The sequence below is a fragment of the Aythya marila genome, assembly GCF_965140915.1.
Source record: "Aythya marila genome assembly, chromosome: 20".
Taxonomy (NCBI): Eukaryota; Metazoa; Chordata; class Aves; order Anseriformes; family Anatidae; genus Aythya; species Aythya marila.
In genome coordinates, this window is record NC_139061.1 from 1,423,320 (window position 1) to 1,447,323 (window position 24,004).

At 46.1% G+C, this 24,004-nt stretch overlaps 1 protein-coding gene across 1 annotated transcript in view; it reads right to left on the minus strand.

Annotated features, from left to right (window-relative positions):
- Positions 1 to 7,143: 7,143 nt before the first annotated feature.
- Positions 7,144 to 24,004, minus strand: part of GALNT17 (polypeptide N-acetylgalactosaminyltransferase 17) — a 214,056-nt gene continuing 197,195 nt past the window's right edge. The window contains exons 8-11 of the mRNA XM_082776615.1: positions 22,051 to 22,188; positions 20,770 to 20,865; positions 11,092 to 11,259; positions 7,144 to 10,437 (exon numbers count right to left, since the gene is read on the minus strand). Coding sequence (XP_082632741.1) covers positions 10,309 to 10,437; positions 11,092 to 11,259; positions 20,770 to 20,865; positions 22,051 to 22,188 — 531 coding nt within the window. The 3' untranslated portion in view covers positions 7,144 to 10,308. The remainder of the gene's footprint in view (positions 10,438 to 11,091; positions 11,260 to 20,769; positions 20,866 to 22,050; positions 22,189 to 24,004) is intronic.

The window sequence follows — 24,004 nt, forward strand, 5'->3', positions numbered from 1 at the left end:
TCGCACAGACGTGCCGAGCCCACACAGAATCTTCCCTCGCAGCACCCGTGTGGGCAGAGATGCTCATCTGTGGTATGGGGCGGCAGGAAGCCCAGTGGTCACAGCACAAATGTCCCCATCCACGTGGGTGGCACCTCACTGCACGTGCAGGGTGAGCCCTGTGGGGTGGCAGCCGGCACCAATGCTGCGGGAGGGCACAACCCCTCACCCCATGCCACTGGTGACAGTCCCTGTGTGGCCGCTCCTTCTGCCTGTGTGGGGCTGAGGCCTCCCAGTGCCACTGGGGACCCGGCCTCCCATGGGGACACCCATCCTGTACACCTCCCCAAAGGGTTCCTCTTGCACTTTTGACTTCCAACTTGCCTTTTTTTTAATTATTATTTATTTTTTTAATTATTCTTCACGTTCACTGTGGTGTGTTTCACTTCCAGGAGGGAGAAGTAAACATGCAGGGCTCTGCCCTGGGACATGGGGCAAGGCCTGCACTTAGGTGACATCAGCCCCATGGGCAAGAGGTGGCCTCCCTGGCGCCACCCGATAGAAGGAAGCAGCTCTGAGGCATCTGCCAGCACCACCGGGTCTTACAAGTTTGATGGCCCCACAGGAGCCTTGCTGCAAAGGGGAGAGCAGCAGCTTTCCAGCTAAGCCAGGAGATGGCCACGCTTTGCTTGCTCATACACAAGATTGGAGCAAATGAAGAACACAGTCAAAACACGAAACACCTAAAAGCAGCCCCTCTGTGCTATTTAGAGAACCTCGAGTTTAGCAAATGCCTAAAGCAGCCTGCCCCTGGTTGGGTGCTTGGGCTGGGCACCAGCACCAGGGTGGGCAGAGGAGCACTGCCCAGGGTCATCTCCCCAGCCTCAGAGCAAATGCAGCTCTTCCCTGCTGTAGGACCGTGCCCAAATGCTCTTACCTGGCTCCATCTCAGGTGCTTCAATGTCTCCACGCAGCTCCTAGCACGAGGATACCTGTGTGGCTCAGGGTGTGCAGGGTCTTGGAATAAATGGCTGGAGCACACTGCATACAGCAAAGCTGAAAAATAACAGTCATGAAGCATGAAATGCTGCAGCGAGAGCAAACACCTCCCAGGTAGTTTTCCAGGCCAATGGTTACAACAAGCTCTCTCAATGTTTACACACAAATAATAATAATTAAAGAAAAAGCAACAGAACTCCATGTACTCCTAACAAGATTTAATAATAATAATAATAACAACAACAACAATAAAATCAGCCTCATTAGAAAACAGTAACACTTTCTGGGCACTGTTCCGCTATTTGGAGTCTCACAGAAACCCCATGTTTTAACAAGATGTATTATAGGATGCTATTACATAGGTTAAGGTCCCAAGTATTTAGGGCAAAACTCCTTGCTACGCAAGAGGAGTTTCCTGTTCAAAGCCCAGCTGACTTCTTTCAAATAACAGTATTAGCATTATTGACTCGATTGTCTGTCTCATTGCAGCTTAATAGCAAAATTGCAGAGAAATGGATGAGCTTATTGCTTTCAGCAATTTCACGCACAAATTTTTAGCATGGGGGAGATTCATTAAAACATGTAAAGCAGCTAGTTTGGCTTTAAGGTTTTAAGCACTCTGATTTTTAAAGGCTTGAATGACAAATACTTTTTACCTGCCACCTTTTCCCGGGAAGGACTCATATGCTTTGGGGCCTTGATTTCATATGCAATTAAATCTCAAGTAACATTTTAACCAGCATTTTTTACTCCACCTTGCAACTCTGACCGCTGAATAATTCATGCACAGTTAATGACAAATCCCCCCTCCTTGCAGCAGGCCAGGCAGACGCTCTGTCACATCCCCTCACCCGCAGCAAAAGAAAATTGGTGCTAACAGGGATCAGCAAGGGCTCGGAGCAACATTTCCAGCTGCATTCCCAGCTCCAAGGCCGCATCTGTAGTGAGCCATGCTGGAGCGGGTAACAGCCACCGGGATGCAGCCCAGAAGCATTCTCCTTTCACAACATTGTTTTTTTTACATGTGCATCTCTGAAAAATCATGTTTTCCCTCACCAGCTATTGTCACTGATCACTTGCCTCCCAGCAGTCAAGAGATAGCAGCTGATTAATATCAAATCTCTGGGAGCTGTTAGATATCCATCAAAGGCCTGAAGAGTGTGTCTTTTGCCTATTGAAACAGTTTAACCACTGATGGGATTATAATTATCTTGCTATCAACTGCAACAAAGCAGCTCAGCAGGAGCTGTTACACTTAAACAGGGGAGGTCAACGAAATTATTCTAGTGGGAAAGTAAATGTGAGAGCGTGACCTTGCTCTATAGATTGCCTATAATTAATTGGGTTTATGATTTACAGTGGGGCCACGCTTTCCCCTGGTGGTGCCGGGCAGGCGGCGGGCTTAGCAGCCGGGTGGTCCCTCACTGCCTCGTCCCCTAGGGATGGTTCCTGGCTCCGGTGGTCATGGGTGAGTGAGGGGCAGCTGTTGATTTTGGGGTTAGGAAGCGTGACAGAGCCACAGCTTGCCCTTTTCTGCACCAGGAGAAACAAAACACCTGGCTGCAGATGTCAAAAAGGTGAATGCAAATGGCAGGAAAAATTATCCCTCCAGCCTCCCCTTTGTGCCTAGGGCAGGCAGAAAGGCTCAGGCTTGCTGTTCAAGCAGGAAAACTCACCTTAGACGTGTGAAGACCATTTCTGACAGCGAGGATGGTGATGCCTGAGGAAGCGTTGAGGAAGCAGCAGTGGCTGCCCAGGACCAGGTGGGATAAACGTGGGCTGGGAAGGGGCCTGGGGACGGCCACCCTGCAGGGATGCAGGAGGTGCTTGGTGCCTCCCGGCCCAGCCCCACGCACTGGGGATGACCCACGGCACAGGTGGTGGTGACCCGGGGGCTGGGGCTGGGCACGGCAGGGCTGAGTCCTGAGGTCCCATGCTGGGTTGGGGCCTTCCTCAGGGCCAAAGACAGCTCTACCCCAGATATCTCCCCATCTCCTGATCACTGAACCCAAGACCTAGTCTCTCCATCTCCCTTTCCTGACTTTTCTCCCCTCCTTGTGCAGCTCCTGGTTTTCTCCCTTGGTGTGCCATGTGCTTATGGCCCCACTGCTGACTATTGTAGTACAGGGTGTCTGGATGGGAGGACCTGAACATTTCTGTTCTCATTCAGCTCATCAGAGGAAGCACAAAGGCTGGTAGAGTATTTGTGTGCTTTTACTGTATTTTCCCCTTATTCAAAATCACAGCCTGCAGCGAGCCCTTAGACCCACAGTTCTTAGTTCTTAGACCCACATCTGCCCGTAACCCCTTTCCTGGGCCATCCAAACCCTTGCAGTGAAGGACCACAGGTTTTCAGGATCTACTCACTGCTCACACCTTTTCATGGCAGGGGGGTCACAAGGGCTGGAAAACACCACTTTGGCCATGCGATCACCACCCCACCTGTGTAAAAGCACCACAAAGCTGGCAGAGGCAGGATGGGTACCAGCTGCTGTAACTCGCTGTGCCGATGCCTATGTATGAGCAATAAAAGAAAAGATTTGGCATATAGGCGCCGTGATTAAAATTTAAAGACATAAAAAACACAGATTGACTCAGTTCCAACTCAAAAAGCAAACTTGGAGAGGAAAATGGGAGACGGGGAATCTAAGCAGTGAAACAATGATGTACCAAGATCAAAACAACAGGAGAGAGAACACGCATAAAGGGGAAGCAACAAGAGTAAAAAAGAAGAGATGAAACAGAAAAGAATAAGAAAGAGTGAAAAAAAAATCAGAAGGGGAAATAAGCAATCAAAAGAAATAGCAAAGGAAAGTGAGAGCAAATAAAAGAAAACACATGGAGAATAAATGAGCAAGCAAGGACAGAGATGGAGCAAATACCTGCTGAGAACAAAGAGAGGAATGCAAGGCCGCCCCAGCCACAAAAAGTAAAACACGACAGCACTAAAGACAAAGGGAAAGTGAAACAAAAATAGCACCAAAGCAGAAAACATAGCAAGGGGCAATGCACCTTTGCACTGAAAGTCATCCCTCCCTCCGCCAGAGCTGCCCCTGCTTTACCCCCGAGGCTGTGGAGGCTCCTGCTTGGCCCCAGGAACCTGGCTGGGCAGGCGGGCACGGGGCAGGGCAGGGTTGGACCCAGCCAGTCCCCAAACGGACCCACTGCTGGCCAAGGCTGAGCCCAGCAGCAGAGCTGGTGCTGCCTCTGTGATAACGTAATTAAGGAGGTGTAAAAAGCTCTGTGTGGCAGCTTTGAGAGAGAGGAGCAAGAAGCAAAGTGAGCGAAACAGCCCTGCAGGCAGCGAGGTTGGTGAAGGAGGAAGGCAGAGGAGCTCTGGGTGCCAGGGCAGAGGTTGCTGCAGCCCATGCTGAGGACAGGAACCTGGGGCAGAGACCCACCCACACTGCAGCTGGGAGGACCCCACACCACCTGGGTATGGCCTGAAGGAAGCTGCAGCCAGTTTTTGTTTCTCATCATCCTACTCCATTTTTATCCAGCATAAAAATTAAATCATTCTTCCCTGAGTCAAGTCTGTTTTGCCTGTGGCGGTCATTGCAGCGATCTCCCTGTCTTTATCTCCACCCACAAGCTCTTCTGTCTTATCTCCCCTCAGCCCTGCTGCAGAGAGGAGAGGGAGAGCAGCTGGGTGGGCGCCTCGCAGCCAGCCAAGGTGCCCCCCCAGCTCAGCATCCCTACAGCCTCAGGAAGCTCCTGCCTGTGCCACTGACCCATGGGGAAGCTCTGCTGCATCCCTGCGTGGGCACATGCCGCCAGGGAGCTTCCCTGGGATGAGGTCCCGAGCACAGTTTTGGGGCCCAGGGAAATAACCCCGCCTCCTCGGAGGGGGATCGCAAGGCTCAGAGGATGCTCACGGTTGCTGTTCTGCTCTCAAAATGCCAGAAGTTGTTACCAGTTTACTGCTGGGTGCCAATTCCGCAGCTCTGCACAGCAAATCACCTTGTCCCCACTCTGCTGTTATTTTCCTCCCGGCTGTGATTTCTGAAGAGCACAGTAAGAAATTAGTTCCTGCACGGGTTCTTGCCTAACTATGAAATACTTGCCTATAACAATAAAACCTAGAATTACAATAGCCAGGAAATACATTTGGAGAGCTATTACCCATCACGTCTCGTAGCCACCAGATGGGAATAAAATAAGAAACTCCTCCTCTGGAAGGCTCTGTGGCTTATACAATCTTTCTTCCTGCTATTTTGTCTTCTGCCAGAGGAAGAACACTTGACACAGTGGACTGGGATAGCTGTTCTAGGCAGCAATTCCTGCGTGCCTTCAGAATAAATATTGAGTACTTCAGGTGATATCAGAGCTAATGCCCAGTGTTATTTTCCCAAGGAACAGTGCTGCCTCCTGCTGAGCACACACGGCCTGCAGGTGTCTTTGGTACCTTCAAGTGTGACCCAAAGCACCTGAGCCAAAGTCTCAGCTGGGGCCCCTGAGAGCTGCACCCAGTGAGACATCGCTGGGTACTGATCACGGTGATCCCCAGGGGATGGGACATGTTAACCTGCTTGCTCTCACCAAAGTGTCTTGGGTAAGTAGAGACTGCTGAGCGTGGATTTCGAGCTTGTAATTTCTGCCGTCCCATTTTGTTTTAGTGTGGTGCTAGAAGGATGCCATCGCTGTTTCTAAGCAAAACGCTCAGCTGAGACCCTGGTCCCACCAACACTGACTTGGCTGCAAACCTGAATGACCTGAGCAGCTTCACAGGCCTCAATGTGATGCCTGGCTCCTGCCTGTAGGAAGAGTCAAAGCCATTAATAATATGGGACTTTTCTGATTTATATGCACAGTGGAACTGTTGTATGATTCCAGGAATAACCTCCTCCAGAAACACAGGATCACCCCCACGAGGAGGCCTTGGCTTCTCAGTAAATACACAGAGGAGCTCAGTACCACACCTTTCTGTCACTTGGCTGATGGGGATTCAAGGGTTTATGTCCCTAAACATGGCACTCAATTTTTCCAATACTTAGGGACCATCTGCAGATAATTTTGGTTTACCACAACAGAGAACTCCCCTTAATGCTTCATCCTAACATCCTTAGAAAGCCAGCTGAGATTCCCAATGGTCACATTTGCTTTCCCCACTCAACTTAAAGCAAGATAGTTTCTCATCTGCAAAGGTTGTGCAGATTTCAAAATGCCTGATTTCACCCTGCACAATGCTTAACTCTGTACCCATTAGCATGGATGAGTGCCCCAATAGCTCAGTGGCAAAGTAGAGAGGCTTTGCAATTGGGAATCCACAAGTTAAACCTTTGACTTTGAAATGACAGCAGTTTAACTTCATTTGAGGGATTAGAGGGAACTTTTTGCAAGTTTGGCTCTCTGCCCAACACAAAGGTCCTGCTAAGGGGATCTAAGGAGCAAAGGTTTGTGCTTGACTTCTATCTGGTGGAAGCCACATGGGATCATGCAGTTCTCTAGCCTGGGCCTTTTCTCCTTGAGAGCCTTGAGCATGCAAAATGCACCCAACACAAACACAGGTTTTGTACCATCCATCTCGAGTCATTCTTCAGGAGGGGTGATGGAGCTCTATTTAGCACGCTCTGCAGAAACAAGCTCAAGGCTGGAGGCCACACTTACCTGGACTCATGGTAACAGCCTGCTGTGTCCTCAGCTCAGGTGGGAGAGCTGCTGCTCTTATAACAAAAAATGCCTTTATTGTAGGGTGCACACACAGACATACCTCGCTGCTATGTGGGCATGTAACTACCTGTACCTTGCTGTCCTTATCTGGGAACCACATCACCAGCTGACCTGTGGTTTAGGACAATATGGATGCAAAAAGTGGGTCTAAGGAGTGCCCCAAGCTTCAGGTTACTTTTAGAAACATCCAGCCTGGGCACATTTGCAAGCGATGCTGTTTTACCACATAACATCTCTTTTCAGCTTCTTGAATGTAATTGCATTATCTTGGTGAGTGGCAGCCGGCACGGATGGTTGAAACGGAAGGTTAATCTGCATCGGCCATCTCTCTTGATTTCTCCTTCATTTCCATTTCTTTTTAAAATGGAAGTTCCATTAAAACAGCAGCACTTTTCTATTAAATAAGTAACAGAGAAGAATGACTGCCTCTGTATCTCATCAACAGTGAATCTTTTTAAAATCACTCAAGAGGCAAGGCTCAAATCATATATTTAATAAGAACCACTTCGATATCACTTTTTAAAGCAATTAACATATTATTAGAGATAAGCGCAAGATGCAACATTTAGATCCAGATTCCTAAGACAGATTTCTAAGGTTTAGGAGGGTGCAGACCTCAGGTCATTGCCTCAGCAATCATCTCTGCATGTCACAGACCAATGTAAGAACAGAACTTCACTTACACGGACACAGCAGATAAAATTCTCCATTTTAATCCTGATTTTACTCATGCCGCTGCTTTTCAGGCATTTTAAAGCACTCTATGTACAGCAGTGAGAACAGTCAAACCACCTCAACAAGCTTTCTGCCCCAGCTGAGGTCCTGGAGCAGTGTTCATCTCCACCATCCCCTTCCTTTTAGGTATTCAGGCATTTCCTTTCTTTATGGTGCACGAAGGAAATGCATCTTTGAATTTTTTCATCAAAGAGCCCATCACCACTGTGATCACCATCACCAGGTGGGTTTGTGCCACCTAGAACAGGCTTACAAGAGCATGGACATCACCTCCAAGAAATGCCACCATGCAGCTGGAGATGCACCCCACTGCTGCCAGGGGCTGCCTGCTCTGGAGCAGAGCCACGCGGCTGTCCTGAAGTGACTTCAGCCAACGATCCGCTGTGTTTCATGGAGCCAAGCCCCCTGCCTGGTGGCTGAAGCCAGTCCTGCAAATTACAGTAGCCGAGGTGCAGCCACACATCACTTTCTGCTGATGGGGACAGATCCAACAGTTGAAGCAGATGGATGCCTGGGGGCGGTGACACCTTGTCCCACCACGATTAGATCTGACAAAGCCCATCTGCTGGCGCCCTGAGCACTGGCAGGACTAGAGCTCAGCCAAGAACCATGAATGATAACACAGGCAACATCCAAAGGCTTTTGGGTTGTTTTTTCCCAAAACACGCAGGCTTTTCCCAACACTAAACAATATGTGGCTCTCACTGATGACTGACAGCAAACTGATTGCTCAATTAAAGGGCATTTTACCATTTTGGCCATTAGCTGTGAAGTCTCAAATCCCACAGAGTTTCCTGGAGTCCACTTCATTAGCAAACTGCTTTTCTTAGAAGGCAGCAACAAATGCAAGGGGAAATACATCATGCATCTAAAGACATTGTGATCGTGTAGTTTTTGTAAGTGCTAAAATTTATTACACAAGAGATGATGCAACAGCGAGTAAGAGAGCAAAATTCTACATTGACTCCCTACTTTGCAATTCAGGACAACTAAGAGGTTTTACTTCATTAAGGAAGGCAAGGGAAAAAAATCAGAGACAACTCCAATGGATGAGGGAGTCTTGTCACGCGTAAGTGAACAATCAGTCCTATGTGATGCTCATTGCTGTAGAAGGAACAATGAAATATATCTGTTTCTGATCAATAAATTACTAAAACATCAGTTATAAACCTGCTGCATGGCATTGAAAATTAAAGTCATTAAACACCCAGGTAGCTTTATCCTGATGCAAATGGAAGACAGGCATGAGTGCTCTGCAGCAAACAACTCTGTGCACATCCCATCTTTGGGAACATATTTACATGTACATCGCATATATTAATATATTTTAGTGCACCCTAGCCAGAGGGCAACCAGAAAGAGTATTATTCTGTGAGAAGGACAGGAGATGGGCTGGCTTCCCCTCTCCACTGAGCAAAGCCTGCATCCACCCATTAGTCCAGCATCCATGTGAAACAACTTTGTGAGACGTTTCCCTTTTCCAGTTTCCAGTTAGCCAGACACCAGGACCCCAAACCAATGGTCTCCCACAGTGCCTGGGTAGATTTGGTAGCCAAGATTACCGTGGGTCAAAAAAAGCAGGTGAGATCACCCCATCATATTAAGAAGCCTCAAGTGACTCCAAGGTCAGGAATTTCAGCCAAGCTGCCATTTCTTGGTTCTTGCCCTCCCTCTCCCCTCCTTCCATCTCCATCACCCACAAAGGACTGCAGAAACATGCAGGGTTTGGGGTGGACCTTGGCCATAGCCACATGCTGACCAGGCCTCAGGACAGGTGTGCTCAAGCCTCAGGAAGAAAATTACACCGCTACAAAGGTAAAGAGACCACTGCTACTGATATCTTCATTCAGAGCAAGGATGCCTTAAGGACAAGACCCATAGCCTCCATGGGAAGGAAGCCTGAGCAGGACTTTCTCTCATGGTGCTTGCCCTCAGCCTGTTGCACACATGAGGACACCCATCCCAAAAGCAGAAAAAAAAAGGGGGAGGGAGAGGGGGGTGTAGAGATAGAAAGGGATTCCCAAGGGGCTAGTGCCAGGCCAGCATCTCCACCAGGGGGGCAAGACAGACCTGCAGCTCTCCAGGTCCCCAGCTGGAGAACAGCTTGCTGTGCGTCTGACCGACCCCAAAACTGGCAGGCAGCCACCTGTGGGGAAAAATTTTGAGGTCTTTCCACAGGGTCACATGGGGTCATTCAGGGTCTCCATAAGCAGAGGGGCCGGGGCTGGTTTGGCAAACAGCATCACTTGGGCGATGGAGAGGGGACAACAGGAGGTCAGTATTTTCATTCGACAGGATTTTGTGAAATGACATCTGTGATTAAAGATTGGAAAGATCTGTGGGATCTACTGGGGCGTCTCTGAGAGCTTCGCTTCTCCCAGACTCAAGAAAAGGGCTGCTAAATGTAGGGGCAAGAAAGGAAAAAGAGAAAGAGGATCCAGTGAAACATCGCTTCATTCAAACGCAGCTTGTCTGGAGCTTGGCCACATTTTCCTCTCACAAGCAGGCAAGTTTTTATGCTTGCCATGCACATATATGCAGGGTCTTTCGACTCTGACCATGGTGCAAACCTATGGCCCTTTGGGAGAGCTTGGAGTCATCTGGGAAAACAACATTTCCCTGTCAGTAAAATGCTCACAAGACTGCATGAGCTTATTACACTTATTCCAGCAGAAATAAGTGGTACCTTTTAGAGTGCTTGCCAGAAGAAAATAGCAGTTCTGACCCAATTTCACACAGTTGGAATCAGCTGCGGGAGACTAATATACAATAAAAATAAAGACACAAATGCCCATTTCCCCCATGTCCTCTCCTAATAACATGAATAAAGCTCTGTTTTGATATTTTGTCCTTTCAAAAGGAGTCCAGTCAGATCAGTCCAAGTCAGCTGTGTTTCAGGTGAGACTCCTCAGAGTCTTCCACCTTTTACTTGATGAAATTTTTAATTGTCCACCTTTGTCCTGTGCAGCTGCGAAGAATCAGATCGATGCCAGCCATTCCTCTGTTCTCCACTTCCAAGCAGCGCCCTGTTCCCTTGTTCAAGATGGCACCATTCTAAAATTACAGACATGGAGAAAATAGTTAAAAAATTAAAGACATAAGACTGGCTGTGAAGCAAGCCAGGACCATGCACTGCAGGAGAGAGGCTGTGTCCTCGTGCGTGGCTGTAAAGTGCACAGCACTTAGTGGGGCAGTAATGCAATTCAAGCAATAACATAATTTCCAAAATAATCAATGGGATTGAACGGAGCAACCTTTATCACTGACAGCACTGATCCCTAACACAGCAGCAAACAAAAGACATCTGTAACCTTTAAATAGCATGACTGTATCCTGTGTGTTAGGAAGGTGTGACACTTCCATGGGCTGTATATGATTAACTCCCTGCTTTGGGACAGAAGTAGTGTGTTTTCATGTATTTCACCACAGGTTATCTGTAAGAAACAAAGAAATCTGGAAGTCATACACAGGGCAGGTTACATATACCTTAGTGATAGTAAAGGGAATTTCTACTGGAATTACTTGTCTGCTGACACTGTCCCTGCCCCTGATCCCTCTTAACCCTTTGCATCTGTCCCAGGACGTGGCACCTGCTGTCACACACAGCATTTCATCTTCGTCCCCTGCTGTCCCATGCTGAAGGCAACAGGCCACAGCCATGGCTTGGGAAAAGAGAGGGGCAGCATTAATGGCAGGCCCGTAACAAACCTGGATGAAATTCCACCGCTTATGGAGGCTGCTCTTGACCTTTTCGCAGTCGAGGAGCTGAGGGAAGCGGCTTTTCACGTTATCCACCAGGCAGCGGGTGTCGGGCAGAAGAGTCGTGGTCCCGAGGGCGCCGAGATGAAGGAACCCCTCCTTGGTGTAGCGTGCAAGCTGGGGGCAGGGACAGAGAGGAAAAAGACCATCAGTATCTTTGGAGTATCATTAAAAAGTGACGCAGGAGAGGACAACCAGGCAGAGCCCCAGGAAAAAAACAGTGAGGATGGTGAACAGGGAAAGAACCAACAAGAGGGGAAAAAGAATATGCCTTTTTCCAGGCTTTTTCTCCTGATGTTGTTTATTTTGCAGATGCAGGTGAGGAGCCAGGGCACACAGAAAAGAAAAGAATAACTCCAAGACTCAAACCCATCACAGGGCAGCCTCTCCCAGGCCTGAACGCTCCGTGGGTTGGGGCAATACATGATTTCCCCTGGTTTTTGGCTGGAGCCAGCTGGCTCGGTGGGGCACGCTGGCCCAGCTCACGGCTCCTCACGCTCTTGGCAAGCCAGCCTTGCTTTGGCCAGCAAACAATGCCGCTGGTGTGTCTGGTGCAGCCCTCCAGCAGCTCCACCAGCAGCCAGGCAGCAACACCAGCCAAAGGCCAATATACAACTGGCCCTGGTCCCTCAGGATGCAAGCCCAGAACCTCCCCCGTGGCTCAGCATGGAAGCAAAGGCTGAGGACTGCACCTGACCACTGCAATCCTGCCGGCATCCGACCGCTGTCACCCCTCTGGCAGCCACACTGCTCCACGGCCCTATCCCGGGGAGCAGCGAGAGGCAACGGGGACACCGGGGACTGCTGCCAGGGCAGGCAGCACACAGCTGGCACCGCCACACACAAAGGGCTCCCGCGGTGCCACTGTTTAAGGAATCCCACCAAAATATTTCCCTAAACATATTTAAATTCAGGAGTGAAAGGAGATGAATGACAGCGGCCTGCCTTTTATGGTTCAGGGGAAAGACATACACAGCTGCTTATTTAAATTATGAATCAATCTATTATCTAGCAGACAAATGAGGAGTATTCAGCACGTTAATTAACTGAGCATATCTGTGACCCAGATGCTTAAAAAGAGACAGTAAATCACACAGGGAGTTCGGGTTATCTCTGTTAGAATAATTAAACACTGAAAATCAAGTTAAAACAATGTACAGGGGTCTGACTTGAGCTAGCAACAGCAGATACAGTTATGGTCCCTGAATCTCATTTTGCCTTCCCTCTGCATGCTGGTTGTAGGGACAGAGGTGCCAGAGCCTCTGACCAGCCCCCCCACTGCCCCTCTGCCTTGCGTTTTGCTCCCAGCTGCTGGCAGATTTGCACTTTTAGCCAATGTGTTGCCAATCAAAGCAAGACCTCTGCTACATTACAGCTCACGGAGGCCTGTTTGCCAGCAGTATCCATCCCCAGATGGGAATTCAGCTACAGTACAATTGCAGAGGGCAGCACGCACACACGCTTGCATGGCAGCCCACACAGCCCAGCGCTGCCCCATCCCATCCCCTGGTGTGGTATCTGCTCTTCTGCCCCCTAAATCCCTTTGCAAAATGGTGCACAGGAGTGTGTGTCTCTGGCTTTACAGCAATCCCACCTGCTGTGCTGGAGCAGCAGGATTGGAAAGGAGCACAGCCTGCAGAGCTTAGCACCATAACCATCACCTCCTCCTCCTCTTCCTCCCAGCCTTGCCACCATCTGCCCTGGATGCATGGTGCCCAAGCACAGGGCAGGGACCCTGGTCACCTCCACACTCAGCTCACGTGGCACCACGTACCCAGCAAGGTACCCAGTTCAGCTTGAAAGGCTCAAATTCACATTATTTGTTTTTATCAGTTTGATGTTTCAATGAGCCAAGCCTCAGGTGAGGTGATGTTCTCAGAGTGACAATGTTTTTAGCCACGCAATTCATTTGAATTAGTATTTGAGCACCAGCCCAGAGGATGAGGCTACTTGCCTTGCAAAAAGAGAGGCATGTGAAAGAAAAGAAAAACAACAACAAAAAACACCCCACAACTTCTCCTTGGCAGACAGAAAATCATCTAGAGGTCCCAAATGGACAGCATGTTACCCTTTCTTCTCCTGTTTCTGAAATGTTTCCTACCATGTCCAAAATTAGCGTGCTAGACACTTTTCCTTTTTTTTTATGGTGTTTCACAGTTTGTCTTCAGAAAGTTGGCCTCATGCCCATAAGGCAACACGATTTCTGCTCTTCCATGTTATCGCCTAATGTGCTGGGAAAAATAAGTAGAGCAAAAATCAAATCTTTCCTGAGGAAGGCAAAGGGGTGGGGGCTGCAGGGAGACTAAACGAGCTGAAAAACAAACACGGGTATTATGAAAAATGCATCAAGTGCATCTATTAGATGTGTCATCTACTAGGTATAATAGCCAGATAAAGAAAGTCTTAAACACATGTCTGGATCCAGCGCACTGTCACACACTGGATCCAGCCTGTCCCTCCTCAGTACTTCAAAGCTGAAAGTGATGATATTGATGATATCCCAAAAAAGCCCATCTAACTCATAAGTGTAAGCTCCAAGATGCATTTGGGGAAATCTTGCCTTTGATGTCTTAACTCTTTCATTATTTTGCTCCTCTCCAGAGCAAGCCCACTGCAGCAGCTGGGGGTCCCAACCCCAAACCAAAGCAGGGGGTGAAGAACTGAGGCAAAGGGGTAGTGAAGCACTGATCCTGCTACCACTGGGTCTTGGGTCTTTCTTGAACAGTAAAAGGGAAGATAACACACAGCAGAGGCTGACATTTGAGATGGCCCCACAGGCTGCTCTGGGGAGCTAACCAGCTTTTTCTGCCTAAAAAGAGATGGGAAGTGTCACATCACCACACTGACCAACATCTTACAGAGCAGCTCCAGACAGCTCATCACTTGCATAAGACCTGAGCCTTATTTAGAAACCAAAGATGCCAGACAAATGCTTTATATTATCAATAAATTACATGTGCCATTGCCATTAAAGCCTTCCGAGCAGTTGCACCAATTCACCATCTCAACAACTCAGCAGCTCAAGCAAACCTTCCTGCTTCAATGCGGCTGGCGCAGCCTCAGGCAAGCAGTGAGAATTTGGTCTTCAGCTACATATGAAAGCTGAATGAGCAAAGGCTACTCCGTTCTGCCTGATTGACACAGCAGGTGCTCATAGTGATATCCAAGGTAACACTGCTCTTTGGCTCAAGGCGGTACAAGAAGGACCACGGGCATAATTTCAGTAAGCTCCTTCCAAGCTGCTCTGCACCATGTTTGCGAGACTCAGCAACGTAACCCAACTGTGTAAATCCTGCCCTCTTGCCCAGGAGCACACCCGGCACCACCTGAAAAGTCTTGGCTCTTCTCTGCTCCTCCTCATCCTCACAGCTCCTCTTGGAGGGGCCAGAAAGGCTCTTCCACCAAGGGTTTGCTTGTTGGACCACACTGTTTTTCTCCTCTCAAATGCCTTGCAAGGACTGACCATCCTGTTCTCACGTCAGGCACCCTGAAAATGGCACCTCTGTCAGCAAGTGTTGGAACAAGGCTACTCCCGTGGAGACCCCAAGGTGGCTTTGTAGTCACCAATGATTTCCTCACATGGTCATCACAGTGCTTAAAGGTAGCAAAAGCGGGTCTTTTTATGAAGTAAATGATTTCATAGATGAAGAAGGGGGTTTTGCCTACAGGTTTTCCAGTGACAGTAAGTATAGTCCACTTCGTATAACCAGTAAGAACCAGTGGTATTTCATGCAACAAACCCTTTTTTTCCTGGCTTTGAGGAAAGGCAAATCACTGCAATTATTCAACTTTAAATTCTGCTCTACTTGCCCTAAAATATTACACACCTACCCTTTTCAGTGATCTACACCTCTTTGCCTGTTAGGCAGTGTTAGCCTCAAGGACACAGACCAAGCAAGGCACCTGAAGGAGTTACTCAGCCTAGCACAGGGCACAAGACAAAACAGACTGAACAAAAAGGACAGACCAGAGAAAAACAGCTTGAAAATGCTAACTAGCTAGCCATTTAAAAGTGGTCTATCTTGAGGTCTTGAAACCTTTGATCTGTGTAAGTAGCCCACGGCCACATCCCCAGAGAGAAACACAGATCCATACCTACAGCATGTTCCAAATGTATCTCCAGGTTTAGGCTATAAAAAGGCAGGTTTCGATCTCTAACTGAGTTACTGGATACTAAAAAGAAGGTGACTGAACAAATGAGGCTCTGGAACCTGAGAATGAGGATTTGTGCCATCACAATGGGGGTCTGGAATTAAAAAAAAAAAAAAAAAAAGAGGTTTTGGACCCTGAAATGAGGCTCTGGGCCCTACAATTTGTTGCTGCACACATGCCCCATGAATCACTCAGGCTGATCTCCTATCAACAAACCTGCACCACCAATACATCTTCTTTGATTATTGTTTCTGGCTGGCTGTGTCTCAGGGATGGGAGAAAGTTAATTAGACATCTTAGCACCTGGGAAATAAAATCTTCGATGACCTTCATTGACTCTATTGGAAAATAATTTAGGGTTGTTTAGCTTCCTTTCTGCAGTGAGCAATCTTTAATTAGCAACTTTTTTATTTTCTCCTTAGCCCAATTTCATCATCTGATGTGCTGTTTTGTCACCCTTGACAACGCAGTGTCCCGGATGATCTCAGTATTGACGGTTTTGTCCCCAAGTTCTGATGCTTAAATGGGCAAAACATATTTTATCCTATAATTAAATGAAATGCTCTGCTGAGTGAACATTATCTTAAGTTTTATAGTATTATAGTACTTTCTATCATGTTAATATATCACCATCGTTCTGTCACTCCAATGAAGTATTACTATATTATTAGTGTGATACATCATTACAGCAAGGTGTTTTCATGATGTATCACTTAAAAGATGAAGCCATCAGGAAAAAAAATCTAAGAGCATGTTCAATATAATTACAGGAGAAAAGGATGCTTCATCTTGAAATCTGAGAATGATTTGACCTGGAAGTGAATGAAAACAGGGAAATTGGGAAGGTAAAGGGAAAATAAACAGAAGAAAACCCCAAAAATTTCACCCAGTGACAGATACTACAACAAAAGTGTTGTGAGAAAAAGCCAGGTTCTCACCCACATTCAGCACTAGGTATGGCATCCATTGTACCTAACTGCAACCATCCATAAACTACGTACTTAGTTTGAACTGATTATCAGTCATCAGCAGAGTGAGCAGAAATTCAAGACATAATGCAAGCTGCCCTGATTTGAATGGAAAAACTCTCTCCCCAGAGAGTCATGTGCCCTCTCTCTGTGCCTCAGGCTGCTCATCCACAGGCATACCTTACCCACAGTGGACAGGATCACGGTGTGGGGATGGACAGCTTACAAAAAGTGAAGGTTTCTACTGAAATCCCAACATTATTCAGTGGTAGGGAACAGGAGTGGTGACACCACTGTCCTTGCATTGTAAAAATGTAAATAAATGTAAATAAAAATATGCTCTCCAGCAGAGAGCACACACGCTTACCCTCACTAGCTGAGCCAACAAACCTGCTCCTCAGTTGGGAAACATTTAAGCGTGGATGTGACGGGCCGCAGTATCAAAGGGAGAAGGGAAACTGCAAGCCACTACCTGAACACAGGCACCACCCAGCATGCTAAAAACCCAACAGAAATTGCAAGTCCTTGTGTTTTTTACATATATATATCTATATTCATTAAGTGAGCTATTTGAACGAAGTGTTTACATCACCTCTAATTATATTCCCGGTAATAAATTACAACACGCAGCCCATTAATTAAACTATAGTAATGAAAGTCCAACTTCTTTTGTGCCGCACCTGTGTTTTTACAAAAGGCTGATTTCAAAGCTTCTGCACTCACTGATAGCTACTTTTAAAAAGCGTTTTCAAGGAGTTAAACTAATTGCATGTATCGTGAAACAAAAGAACTACCAAGAACTGGTTCTTAGGTGGAGGGGGAAGAGATGATGCGAAGATGGAAGACCAGGAAGAAAAGCCTGCACTGAGCTTGCACAACAGGTGAACTGAAGGGAACCAAGAGCACTGTGGTGCTTTATTTCAGAACACCAGGTTGGAAGAGAAAACATTGTTAAGTTTAATCACAAATCATCTGCTTTTAGTCATTCATCTTAAAGTCCAGGGTTAGCAGGCAATGTCAGACTAATGCAGTTTCTCATATTATAATGCACTTAGAGGCTTAAGTTTCCATCCAGAAAGTCTAACAGGCAGTTTGTGCCATTTAAGAAAAAACTGTGTGTGTTTAAGCAACAGCTAGGTTATATTTAGCAGTGACTTGATCAACCACAGATGACTGATCTCTGTTTAAAGGCAAGGATAAACCAAAGTGAGATTTGTCTCTACCCCAAAGGAACCCCGTGGCCCCTTCGTCAGCTCAGGTGGCTCCTGAAGTCTGCAGTTCAGGCTGAGGTGTGCTTTGGAATTACTTAGTCCTGGTGAACCTGGAAAGCTGACGATGACTTTATTGTGAGAATGGGTTCTTTACACATTCCTGTCACTTGAAGCTGTACATTTTCTAGCTAAAAATCGCCCTCCTTGAGCACACTGGACCCCCAGATACTCACTAAGGCTGTCAGAGCTACCATACCCTGCAGCTCTAAGTCCCCACTCAGCTCCATCTCAGTCTACAACTTGCCCTTCTGCCTATGTCAGCAGAAGGGTAATGCTAGCGTTATTTTGCAGGCAGAGATTTAGACAAAACTCCTCACCACCTTGTGAAGACTTCCTCCCATGTATGGGTTGTACAAGCACTGTGAAGGAGACAGACTTACCATCTGCAATGGCCAATGAAAGTTCGGTTTTTAGGACTGAGTTGACATATCTCTGGTATTCAGTATTTTGGTATTCAAAGAGAAAACAAAACAACCAACACCCATATCCAAGATGGGCTACAACCCATAATGGGTTAGAATTCAACTGGAGCCAGTGAACAGGTCACAGCAGCTTCTGTTTCACCTGGAAAACTCTGATTCTTATATGAAATTTGCTCAATAAATCATCCCAGATATATTGGGAAACTCTACTTTCCAGCAGGGACTTACCTTCCTTTCCCTGCTCTTCCTTCTGATTCATGGGAGAAAATTTTATAGGCAGTGTTTTATTATGCAAATACCTGAAGGCATTTAATTGGGTGGTCTTGATTATGTTCTATTTCCACAGTTCTGGTCTTAATGAATGCACATGCAGTGCTAAGCTTTCTTTTGCAACGTTATGAAGGAAACTGAAGTTCTCCTCTCCCAACCTGCATGGAGACCAAAGTGACCCAGAGCAGAGGTGCTGGGCAGGCTTACGCAGCCCTTGGGATCAGGAGTTCAACCACTGCTCTTGAGCATTTTTATATAGTTTGTGCACTTTTGGGACACACTGCAGGTCTGATGCAGCATCTTACCCTTAAGGGCATAGAAAATCTGTCAAACAGAGTTTATCAGCAAGCTGGATTTGAGTCTTTACTCATTGCTGTGTCACCTCTTGTGCTGCTTCATTGCAGCATTTCGCTGTCACACAACAACTTTAACAGGATTTAGGTGCTCACAACGCGTTAGACATGCCTATAGAGCTGATCTCAGCCTAAACCCTCAGTCATCTGCCAGCACAGACAGCTCTGGTTTGGGGTTATGATGTTAAAAGAACATGTTGGAAGGCTTGGCCAATGTTAGACTAACATATATCACGATACTGAGCTAGCAAAGGATGGAATGACACGCTGGGGCTATCTGATTGAAGAACATAACCCACAGAGTGCAGATACCAGGATGCATGTCTTGCCAGGGCAAACTTTTGCTAAAACATGCCAAGGCAGATGTTCTCCTGCAAATAAATAGAAAACTCTGTCTATGCCTTAAATATACCCAGCTCAGCATCCTGGCACAACTGGGATGTGTTTGTCTCACCTAACCTCACCCAAATCCATGTTCAGTTTCCTGTGTAAAACTCAACCTCTTGGCAATGGAGAGCAACTGGCAGGACCTATCTCACCATGCGAAGTGTCCTGGCTCTGCTCCTGTGGCACACCTTACCTTCTTTCAAGAGAACGCGGACGATGGCTTCTGCCTAGCAACTCAGTTATCAGACAGCTTTTCAGGTACAGTTTTGCATGAGTTTCTAATCAGATCAGTAGATGATCAGTAAAAACGTGGCTGATCCAGAGAAGGCAGCCGGGAAGTGTTTCCCAGTTTGGTAGTGTGCACAGACTTACTAATGGAATAAAAGCAATGGAAGAAACTGCTTTGTCACAGAGGAGTTTGTCCCATTTCCACCCACTGCCAGTAGTCACTGGGCAAGCACAGAGACTGCAGAGCCCATTACCTGCAAATTCCCCACCTCAGCTACATTTCCAGTATAAATAGCCACAGCATTTACATAGGAAATGCAAACAAAAGCAGGAGGCTGAAGTCAGATACACTTGTTATATTCTGGTGATAACCAGCCAGGGTCTCACTAGATAGAGATGAAGCGCTGGAAGAACAAGTGCTGCTACACTGTGGCTTTAGTGAGGCCAGGGAAGATTTTGGCAATGAAGAAAAACAAAATCACATCCTCATTCTTGGAAAAAAAAAAAACATGTATCATAAGACAGCCACTCTGCCTCCAGACTAAAACAAGACTTGTTGTATTTTCTCCTTAAAGACTGGAGGGGATAAGGGCATTGTACTAGGGGATCTGCATGTCAAGAAGATGGCCAGTGGGCATACAGAAAGAAAAACATAAAGGAAATCATGTGATTTAGGCAAAACACTGAGGTGGGGATATAGGCAGAGATAAGAGGAAAAACAGACAGGAAAAGTTTACATGGAAATGGTTAAGTTACATCTGGAGCCTGCAGATCCTGGAAGTCCAGCTCAGAGTCTGCTGTTTGCTTTACAGATACCAGCAATGACAGAGAGAGCAGAGCACTCTGTTTTGTTCTATTCTCTACAGCTATTGAAACAGCAGCATTCCCGTGCTGCCTTCTTTTAAAACACAGTGAGAGATACAACTATGAAAAAGGCCAAATCAGTTCATAATCACTAACTTTGATTATTTGACACATTCACTAATCCTCCAAAAGATAAGAGATGTAGAGTGAATCTTGTAATCATGACTTTTTATCTAGAATGAGCTTGAAATTAGGTTAAAAAGCTTCTGGTTTGCTCGTAAGATTTTGGAGAGACAAAAGAAGTGCTAGAAAACTAACACTATAGTGAAGCCCAGCCCAGCTGAAATAGTAAATTATCATCCCATCAAAAAGCACTGTTTGCTTTCTTTTCCCTGTTGGTACCTTTTTAGTCTGCTGGGTAGGAGAAAAGAAAAGTCTTAAAATGCTCTGTTGGTGTGTGCTCTGCTCTGTTCATTGGCCATTTGTTTTCAGCATTATTTACCCTTGTCTGGAAAATGTTTTCAAATTACGCTTTTACTTGCAACTCTGCCATGATTATGGTAATCCAGAAAATAGCTCTAAAAGTAGCTGGGAAAATGCATCTCTTTATCTTTTTTTTTTTTTTTTTTTTTTTTTTTTTAAATCAGAAAGAAGCATGGCCTTAAACATTTGAGAGTGAAGCCAACAGACACATTGCACATCCATACTCTGTCTTCGGTCCATCCAGCCTCTGCCAGGTTCTGCCTGCTCCCAGCACATGCAGACTCCTCACCTGCGGTCCCCAGCCGTGGCACGGGTACAATATTGCTGTGTGGTTCTCCTGTGGGCCCTGGTCAAGGCAAACATCCTTCGCCTTGTTGTTTCGAAGCTGTAAAAAAATAAATAGGGCACGTTTACATGTTTTCAGAGATAAGCTATGAATTGATATGTAGCAATGTCTGGCCATGGAAAGAGTACATGGTACTATATCACAGGCCATAATCAGGCAGAGAAAGGTTTAGCATGCCATATGTTTTCTTTAAATACAGGCCTAATGATGACTGCTTTTATATAATAATCACCATTCAAAAGAACCAACTTTCCTTGAACAGTTTCCTTTGTATTTGGTCATGTGTGGTGGTAACAAACATATTTTTAGATTACTGTCAGCATGTTGCCAACAGCCTGAAATCAATGCAGAATTGCTTGTATTCCGTCAAAATGCCAAAGCACAAGGAACCCCTTCAAATCATCAGAAAGATGCAAGAGGAGATGCAGAGCTGGCAAACCAGGTGGCTCAGTACTCAAAGACACATTTCAGAAGGAGCATGAGAGTGCTGGACTCATGCTGCAAACCCTACCGCCAGGTCTGTGAAGGCAAAGATGCCCTCTCTCCAGTTTCGCTACGCTGGGCAACTGTAATGAAATAATGCCTTTAAAATATTGCTTGTTTGGGCAGGTCAGCTTGAAGTCATTAAACTCTGATAAGAAAACTTTCTTAAAATGAATGCCCATCCGGGGTACTCCGGCCGTGCTTCAAAAAGCCTTCTTCAACTGCCACTATTCCGCGAGGCCTACTACAACAGAGTATTATTAGTCCCCATAAATGCCTGTTTTTATATTCCTAGTACTGTCTCAAAGCCAATAGAGATTGAATTAAGTCTCCTTGCTTTATCTCATCCTTAAGCCGTTGTGACAATGCACTGTATCCTATAGAGACCATGTGAGAAATTAGGCTGAGGGTAGGCCAAAGGGTTTTATAAAACAACTTTTTGTTAAAAATATACATTCAGCTGCGTAATCCATTGACTCAATAGGTAATACAGATAATTTTGTGTCAATTCAGTAAATAAGGTATTAAAATATTTTACTATGTATGGTCTCCAAGATCAGAAATAGATCCCCAAATAGGTTTTCACAAGAAACTGTGAGCAGATTTATAAACATCTATACAACTACACAGAAACAAGAAGGTTTGATTCATGCTCAACTCCTTTGAGGCTTTTTGTCATCAGAGCCTCACCAGCTGTAAAAATTACCAGTCACATCTACGGAATGTACCAGCTGTAATTACCTCGCCATACGCAACAGTGTTGTTGTATCTTCTCATTTCTGGATAAACGTGGTCCAGATACCACTGAAAATTTTTACACTTCAAGCTCTTCCTCAAAGCTTTTCTCTCAGAGACATCCCCAATGTCAATACCTGGATTCTGAAAAACAGAGACATATCATATCACTGAATGGTTCCTCTTTAAAATAAAAGAGAAAATGAGTGCATTTCACTGGTGCTTGCTATCATTTCCAATCAACTTTAAAACTGCCAAAGGTTAAGTAACTCCACACAGAAGCTGTGCCCTGGACTTTTGGCAGGCGTGTCCAAGACTGAAATTATCATCCGAGAAGCCTGACTTCAGAGAGTCACAGTGGGGAGATGACACGTACTTCCCTGCCAGGGTGTGAAGGCATTCTCACAGCCACCAGAATAAAGCTGGAAGCACTTTGGTCCTGGGAGGTAATTTAAAAAGAGAACCCAAAGGGAGAAAACAAGGAAAAGATTGTGAAGGAAATACGAGAAGTACAGGGTAGCAGTGGCAAAGCTTCCCCATGACTCCCCGCAGCTTCTGAACAGTCTGGAAAAGATGGAATTTTTCAAAAGGAACAATGAATGATATTTTTAAAATATCTCACCTCCCACTGACAGCAGAATTCCAGAAGAGCTTAACAGTAAATTTATGTCAGGGTTTAAAAGATGGTCACGTGCTGAATCTTCAGAAAGAAAATCCCCGTCATTGCACCAAGCACCAAAACCCTTCCCCTACATGCCAAGGGTGTGAGACTCTTCCAAGAGGCAACTCAGAGGACAGAATGGTTACAAAGGTATAAAATAAGGGAAAAATAAAATTTTTAACAAAAGGGAAGACTTAAGATTCAAATATAAGAATCAGCTAAGAACAAAGGATAAAAATCACAGGAGAATGGAAGATGAGCCTGAACCTCAGAAAAACCTCTTGACAATTTGGACAATTAGATGGTGAAATAGTCTCCCTGGAGACACAGAGGAACCCCACTGCTCAAGTTGATTTAAAAGCAGACAAAGCTGCAATATCTGTCCCAGGGAGAATAATTTTACAGGAGCCAGAAGCAGGGGCTGAAGAGAGCAGCTCCTCTTTAACCTTTTATTCCATTACAGAATTTGGGGAACTAATGCAGCAGACAGGTGAAGGAATGTAGAAGCAGCCACTTTTCCTCCTTCCTACAGGTGTCTGGGTTTCTACTCTATTTTAGCTCCTGCTCTTGTCTTTTCCAGTGATCATTAACTATAGCTGGAAAAGCAATTTTCCATTACAATGCTTGTAATGATCTTCTAATGAATTATTCACTCTGCTTTAGAAAAGACACCATTTTAATCTGTGACTGGTAGCTCACAGGTAAAAATAAAGTTGATTCAGTGTAGACGGGTAGGACAGGCTGAAATCTGAAGAGCTGAGCTGGGATGTGAGGCTAAGCAGGAGCACAAATCAGTCAACAACTGAAATATTCAGAGCATGGGGATCGGCTTTGTTTTGTACATAATGGCATTGCAAAATAATTCAATGTATATTCATAACCCCCTGCACAATACCACCTGTCAAACAAGGCTTCTCTGAAATTAAATCTCGATTTTACTGATAAAACCTACATTAAAAAAAAAAATAGTTCTTAGGATAACTCAGAAAACCCACCCGTAGTGTTGATTCATGTGACACTGCCTTTTCAGAAATGTAGGGGACCTGTGGCTCCACGCTGTGTGTGAATCCCTTTGTGCTGCATCCAAAAGCCTCTCCTGAGCAGGAGCGGGGTGCCTCATGTCACAACCTGAAGCAGTGTGGGCATCAGGTCTGAACCCACAACAGCTTTCCAGCCCTACCCACGTACACTGGGATCTTGCAGCCTGTTTTTAAGGAGGGCTTAAAAGCTCGCAGTCCCACTCTCTGCTGGAGCAGCACCCAGCACACCCAGTGCTCTCCTGCCACTCACTGGGTAGCC